At 44.3% G+C, this 7,428-nt stretch overlaps 1 protein-coding gene across 1 annotated transcript; it reads left to right on the forward strand.

Annotated features, from left to right (window-relative positions):
• The first annotated feature begins 254 nt into the window (after positions 1–254).
• On the forward strand, positions 255–6,164 carry RPL14 (ribosomal protein L14). The gene is made up of 6 exons (XM_083405258.1): positions 255–398; positions 1,769–1,870; positions 2,934–3,028; positions 4,365–4,464; positions 5,171–5,224; positions 6,056–6,164. Exons 1-6 carry the CDS (start codon positions 396–398, stop codon positions 6,128–6,130), a joined length of 429 nt encoding a protein of 142 aa, XP_083261384.1. The 5' UTR covers positions 255–395; the 3' UTR covers positions 6,131–6,164.
• Positions 6,165–7,428: the final 1,264 nt, after the last annotated feature.

The raw sequence follows: 7,428 nt of genomic DNA on the forward strand, positions 1-7,428 counted from the left end.
CATCTCAAGACTGTCCAACTATTCGGAATACTCGCTTCCTTTCTGAATCCAGTTTATCCCCCCGCGGCACACAGAATGCTCAGCGCGCATGCGTGCACGCTTTGCGAGCAAGCAGTATTCCCCATTCCCAACCTGCGCTGGGAACTTCAGCTACGCTCGCGACGCATGCGCTCTCTCCGAGCGCTCGGATTCGCCCGCCTCCCTCCGCGTCCGCTGCCGCGCATGCGCCTTACCGGCGGCGCTTCTATCCGGCGAAGGAGCGAGGAGAGGGAATCGACGCATGAGGTCCCGCCCGGGGCGCCTGCGCAGTACAGAGCGGCGGAAACGGATACGCGAAGCGACCGGAAGCAGCTCTTTCTTTCTCCCCGCGGCCTTCGGCTCGTGAGGCGGCCATCATGGTGAGCGCGGGCTCCTCCGCGTGGCTTTATCTCGAGGGCGACTGGGGTGGGGGCCGGAATGGCCGTCGCGGGGAGCCGCGCGGCCTGCCCTTCGCGCGGGGCGGGGAAGGCGCCCGGGAGGGAGCGGCGTGAGGCGAGGGGAGGGCCGGGAAGAGCCTTCGCTTGAGGGAGGGGGGGGAGACCGTTAAGGCTTCGGGGGGGGGCAGAAGGAAATACAGTGGTACCTCGGGTTACAGACGCTTCAGGTTACAGACGCTTCAGGTTACAGACTCCGCTAACCCAGAAATAGTACCTCAGGTTAAGAATTTTACCTCAGGTTGTGAACAGAACTCGCGCGGCGGCAGCGGGAGGCCCCATTAGCTAAAGTGGTACCTCAAGTTAAGAGCAGTTCCAGGTTAAGAATGGACCTCCGGAACGAATTAAGTTCTTAACCCGAGGTACCACTGTAGACCAAAGGCGGGGCGAGGGGGCAGGAATGGGGACGCAGGGTGTGGTGGAGAAAAGTGCGGTCTCGGGGAGAGGGAGCCCCGCCGCCAACCACCTCATGTGAAGATCCAGGCCCCGCGGAGCAGGGAAGATTTCCTCGGGAAATCTTGAGTTTTACTGTTTCCTGGGCTTCGTTTTCTTTTCTTTTTTTTTCCTGTTCTGTAATAGTGCTTTGTTCACAGTCGGGGCCGGGTTCAGGTTTGATATGGCCCTAAGTTACTGAAGGTAATGGGGCCCTTTCTATGTCCAGCTGCCTTTTGTCAACAAGAAATTGTCGCGGTTTTTTTGTGTTGAATATATGCTATGGACCTAATGGGTAATTTATGGACCTAATGGGTATCTAAACCCTGTATACAGTGGTACCTCGGGTTAAGTACTTAATTTGTTCCGGAGGTCTGTTCTTAACCTGAGGTACCACTTTAGCTAATGGGGCCTGCCGCTGCTGCCGCGCCACTGGAGCACGATTTCTGTTCTTATCCTGAAGCAAAGTTCTTAACCCGAGGCACTATTTCTGGGTTAGCTGAGTCTGTAACCTGAAGTGTATGTAACCCGAGGTACAACTGTATAGAAATGAGCAAACCAGTGATATTTTAGGGAGCAGGCTAGCAGGCAGGGCCCGTTACTTACATCATAGGAGCACACCCAACATGAAACACTCTTGCTGTATGTAGGTTTTGTTTTGTTTTTTTATCTTATATTTTGGAAATATACATCCAGGTTTTTTTTCCTTTAAATTTTTTTGGGGCCCCCAAGAGAGTGGGGCCCTAAGCTATAGCTTGTTTAGCTTATACGTAAATCCGGAACAGTTCACAGTTGAAATTGTTCCTAAGTGCCCAGCAGTACATCATTGTAAGTTGTTTAAAATAATGTTCTGTCTCTTTAAGGTGTTCAAACGCTACGTTGAGATTGGCCGAGTTGCCTATATTTCTTTTGGACCACATGCGGGCAAGCTGGTAGCGATTGTGGATGTTATTGATCAGAACAGGGTAAGTTTGAATGCTTCCTTGTGTGCCTCTTGATGACTGAGAAGGAACAGAGTCAGTGCCATTATTTTTTAAATAAACATTTCTTTTTATTTGAAATACTTGCAGGCCACCTCTGCCATGATGGTTTACATGACAAATCTTTCCAAATAAAATAGCAATAACATATATACAAAGTCCTTTCAAGTACTTGAGTGCTGAAGTGACCCAGCAATAATAAAATATCCAGCCTAAAATGTATAATTAGTTACTAAATCATCCATTTAACATAGCACTACAGGAAAAAAACAATTATGTATAGGCCGCATGAAACAAGTCTTTAGAACCTTTCTAAAAGTCTGGAGGATGGTGATTTTTCAGAGGTGGACAGACAATAAATTCCTAAATTTTGAAGTCAACAGTCAAAAGTCTCTCTTCCTTCTGCCTGACAATTTCACTAATTTAAATGTCAGGTAAATGAGGAGGGCCCTCTGTTGTTTTTAATGTACAAGTGTATAGGTGCAGGTGGTCCTTAGTTTGCCTGTAAAAAAAACCATGTAAGTCTTTTTGAAGATCTCAAGCTTCTAGTTCCTATGACTGGTCTATGTGTGCTCTGTGACACTGAGCAATTACCTAAGATTTAGGTGGGGTTGTGCTAAAGGTAGACTTGCAGACATTTAACTTTTTTCACAAATTCTTGTGTAGTCTGCCGTATCCCAGTTGCCTTGTCCAACTTGTGCAGCACAATCCCATGCATGATTACTCAGAAGTCAGTCCCAGTATGCTCAGTTGGGCTTATTCCCAGGGAAATTGTGTGTCAGATTGCATTCTAGATGGCTACTTTAGCCATTAAAAGGTTGCCATAGATGCTTTTCTTTCTGCCACTTGTGTGCAGGTAAGCTACTGAGGTAGCAAGGGAACTGCTGCTTTATAATTGTTTCAGCTGGTGCTGTTTGCCTTTCTCTGTTCAATTTCCTGCACTTCAGTTTAGAATCTAAATTCAGGTTTCCTTTTAGACTGGCAAAACAACATTGTATTTTTCTCCCTGAATCCAAGGGTCCTGTTGAAAGCCTTCTCTTTCCTCTAGGCACTAGTAGATGGTCCTTGCAGCGGTGTCCGAAGGCAAGCTATGCCCTTCAAGTGCATGCAGCTGACTGACTTTGTTCTCAAGTTTCCTCACAGGTCTGTTTTTTTCCTTGTAATCTAGCATCACTTCCTCTCTAAAATTGTGGAAATAGCTTGCATTGTTACTGCTATACCAAAGTGCATCATACTTCTCTTAACAGTTTATCATTCTGAATATGTGTGGTTTCATAGGACTGTCCTCCATTTTATTGAAATCATTTTTATTTGATTTTACATATACAAGGTTATAAAAATCCAAATATAAATCCATATACAGTTGTACCTTGGAAGTCGAACGAAATCCATTCCGGAAGTCTGTTCAACTTCCAAAATGTTTGAAAACCAAAGTACAGCTTCTCATTGGCTGCAGGAAGTTCCTGCAGCCAGTTGGAAGCTGTGGAAGTGCCGTCAGATGTTCAACATCCAAAAATAGTTTGCAAACCAGAACAATCACTTCTGGGTTTCCAGGATACAGGAGTCAAAATGTTTGAGAACTAAGCTGTTCAAGAACCAAGGTACTACTTTACAGAGATTTCTCTGAATCTCACAACTCCCCCCCCCCCATGGGGTCCCATTTTAAACATTTACAACTACATATTCCGTATTCTAACTTTTAAATCACTCCATATTGTCCATGGTATTTATTAGCTACAAGTGAAATCAAAATCCTGCCAATGTTTCCAGCTGCTTACAGTGGTCTCTTAGATAACTTAAATTATTTCCTATTCTTTTGTAAAGTTTTTAATCCTCTTGGTTCCTGAGTTTTCCAGTCAGCCTTGCCATTTCAGCATAGTCCATCAGTTTGGTTTGCCATTCCTCTCTGATAGGGACCTTGTCGTCTTTCCATCTGGAAAAATGAGTTGGAAAGGACTTCGCTCCATTTTAGAGGAAGATTTCACTTGGTATCAGCTTGAAGGGTATCCTGCTATAGTTGGGCTGAAGGTCCTAGTTTGCTAGCTTGTTAAAAAATGGGTACCAGCCCTTACTTCACAAACCTTCCCCCCATCCTCCCCAAAAATTGACTGGCATGATAGGGTCATGTCTGCTGAAACTATGACATAATCATTGTTTTTAAGAGCTGCCTATATAAAGAATCTGCTGTTTGTGACCACTGTCCTTACAAAGCAAAAAGTCCAATGCAGAGAATTTTTCAAGCCATGTTAGGATCTGAAGTGTTACCTTTTCTAAGTGGTTCTTATGAGACTATTTTTTGAAGGGGCAGGTGTATGGTTGCTACCAAGCTTTTACTCCTTACTATTAGGTCAAGAGGCTATCGGGGAAATGCAATGTAGAATGTTTTTCAGTGCATTGATTCTGGCTACTGAGATTCATCTGAAAACGGGAGCTCGTGTTTTGTTTCAGTAACAAATATTGGTGTTTTTTCTTAAATTAGTGCTCGTCAAAAGTATGTGAGAGCTGCTTGGGAGAAGGAAAACATCAATGAGAAGTGGAAAACTACCAGATGGGCACAAAAAATTGAAGCCAGGAAGAAGGTATGTTTTTGAAATACTGTAGCATGAAGTCTGCAACATTGGGCTGAGATGCTGGTGCTAATCTAGCTAAATAAGCTGTTGCTTGGGCAAGTGAATGATTAGTAGCAGCAAAAGTACTAGCAGGTCAACATGGTTGAATCTAAATCTGTTCAGTTAAAAAGCCACCTATCTATGTGCCTGGCTGCTGGTATGTTAGGTTAATTTAGGACAGGACCTTTAGGTTTTGCAATTGATGACTCTTTGGGTGCCAGCACTGAAAAACCCCTCTTCTTCTCTCTAGTATGCTCTTACTAGGGAGGTTTGCCTGGTACAGTGGTACCTTGGTAGTCGAATGGCTAGGTTCCCTTACAAAGCGGCTCCCAAACACCACAAACCCAGAAGTGAGTGTTCCAGTTTGCGAACGTTTATCGGAAGCCGCGCCTTCTTTTTCGAGCTGTTTCAGGAGTCAAACGGACTCCTGGAACGGATTAAGTTTGAATACCAAGGTACCACTGTACCTACTTTCATGGACTTTCAGAATCGGGGTGACTCTTTCTCCCCCACTCTTAAAACCTTCCTTGTTTTTTGCTGGGTTATTGGTTTTCTGAAGAGCACTAGAAGTTTTTTTGAAGGGCCAGTAAAAATCGCTATAATTAACAATAAACAAATCTGCTCTGCATGCTCTCTAACAATTATTTTTTGTCTGCTCTGGAAAATCTTTCCACAGAAAGCCAAGATGTCAGATTTTGATCGTTACAAGGTCATGAAGGCCAAGAAAATGGTAGGTAAACGCAAAACTGCTGGTAATCTAGTTTTATATTCCTTTTCCTTTGTAATTTGAATAGCCATGCCTCCTTTAACTAGTTGAATAGAACTGTCTTGCATATCAGTGTGAGCACCTTGTAGTTTCATGTTCTGGGTTTGATTAGATGGGCTGCAATTTATCATACACAAGGCTGCATTTGAAGACTCCCTCGGAAACTGCAGTGGGTCCAAATCCAGTGCTAGCCGTGTGTGGATGGAAGACAACTTGCCACCCTCGCTGGCTCTAGGGTTATCTCCGCTGCCTTGGGAGTTTTTACACTGGAAAACAGGGAAGCGGTGTTTTATCTAGATGGCTGCCTTTTCCTTCACTTCCCACTTCCATCTCTACCTTTCCCCCTCCATGCTGTGCATTCCGAGGAAGGCGTCAATCATCAGAGTGAGGCAGCCCTACCATTTTTGCTGTGATGTTGGCAAAGCCTGTTTAAAGGTTCACTGCAATGGTGCTCCATTCCTTACAAGAGGCAACCTCAAAGTGGAGGTCGAGGACTGTTTACCACCCCTCCAGATCTGCTGACTGAAGCAGGTGCCTCACCCTGCCTCATCATAGGGCTGCGCCTGACCAGATAGAAGTTTTGTCACTCAATGTGCGCTTCTGCAGTCTCTTGCAAGCATAATTTTTGAAAAATGTAACAGAAAACCGTTGACTGTTGCTCAAGCAAAATAACCCCAACCTGCATGGTAATACTTGAATCTTTCAGTTGCCCACTTACGAGTAACTAATAAAGTCAATTAGATAGGTTGAAAACGTGAGTCCTGCTTACGACTGTATAATTTTGTTTCCTTACAGAGAAACAGAATCATCAAGCACGAAGTGAAGAAGCTGCAGAAGGCTGCTGCTGCTCCTCCTCCCAAAAAAGAATAAATAGTCAGCAAATAAAATTTCATTTTTATGTGCACCTCGTATGGCCATATGACTGTTTCTTCAGCTGCTTTGACCAAATTTGTGATAAAAACTGAATACTAAGATGTGCATAGAATGGCTACCATTCCTCTTAAGTGCAGGCAAATCGATACCTGGTGCAGGTGTCAACTAGGCAATAGCCAGTTAAGAATTACCATGTCTTTTGGGTAACTGTTCAAGTTTGTACTTGACATAAATAAGCACACTCTAGTGCTTTCTAGTGTTCTGGAACATACCTTGATTACACTTGACTGTTGGTGTTACTGTAACTAAACACTAACTGTGAACACAGTTTGTATGCGCAAGGTCCCAGGTTCTGTCCCTTATAACTCTAGGTAGGGCTGCCAGTCTATATACAATTTTTATTTAAAGCGATTATACCCCATATTTCCTCCACAGAGCTGAAACTACATGCATTAGAAGCTTCCTTATACCAGCCTAGGCGTGTCTTTCTTTGAATTGCACCTCTTGGCAGCCATTATTGGTTATGTTGAGCCTTGACTCCTGAATCATTTCAAAGGGGCTTTACCACTTTTTAGTGCCATATTTTGGCTCGAATTGTGTATACGTTCGTGTTGATGTCTTTATTTTGATGCGTGTTTGTGAGAATACCTTCAATCGGATAAAACAGTGTGATGCCACCTAATGGCCTAATCTGCCCGATTTCTCTTATTTTCATATATTTGCATGTGTTCAGTGTGCACTCTCAGTAAATGGATGCATCCTCTTTGAGCCTCTCAGCCAGGATGTGACATGATACCCAGGTTGGGGATGTGAGTCTATGTTGGCCAATGGAGAGGGAAGAGATGGAGGCACAGTGAAGTGCAGCTTTATTCCAGCTGGGTTTCTCTCTCTCATAAGGTTTTTACAGAGAAGGCATCAAGTACAGTGGTACCCCAGGTTACATACGCTTCAGGTTACAGACTCCGCTAACCCAGAAATAGTACCTCAGGTTAAGAACTTTGCTTCAGGATGAGAACAGAAATTGGGCTCCGGCGGCAGCAGGAGGCCCCATTAGCTAAAGTGGTGCTTCAGGTTAAGAACAGTTTCAGGTTAACCTGACCTCCGGAACGAATTAAGTACTTAACCCGTTTGTACTTAAGTACAAATACTCATTTGGGAGATTGCATCCTCATCATGGCAAGGGAGAGACGAACCTGGCTGTGTTGATGTGCCAGAGAAAGAACAGCTTGCTTTCCTCTTCCCTCCCCTTTCCTTTTTCCTTTTGTGTTGCACCTGTTAGATTTTTGAAGCTGTGG

Source organism: Podarcis tiliguerta (genome assembly GCF_965153285.1).
Source record: "Podarcis tiliguerta genome assembly, chromosome: 12".
In the NCBI taxonomy this organism is placed as follows: domain Eukaryota; kingdom Metazoa; phylum Chordata; class Lepidosauria; order Squamata; family Lacertidae; genus Podarcis; species Podarcis tiliguerta.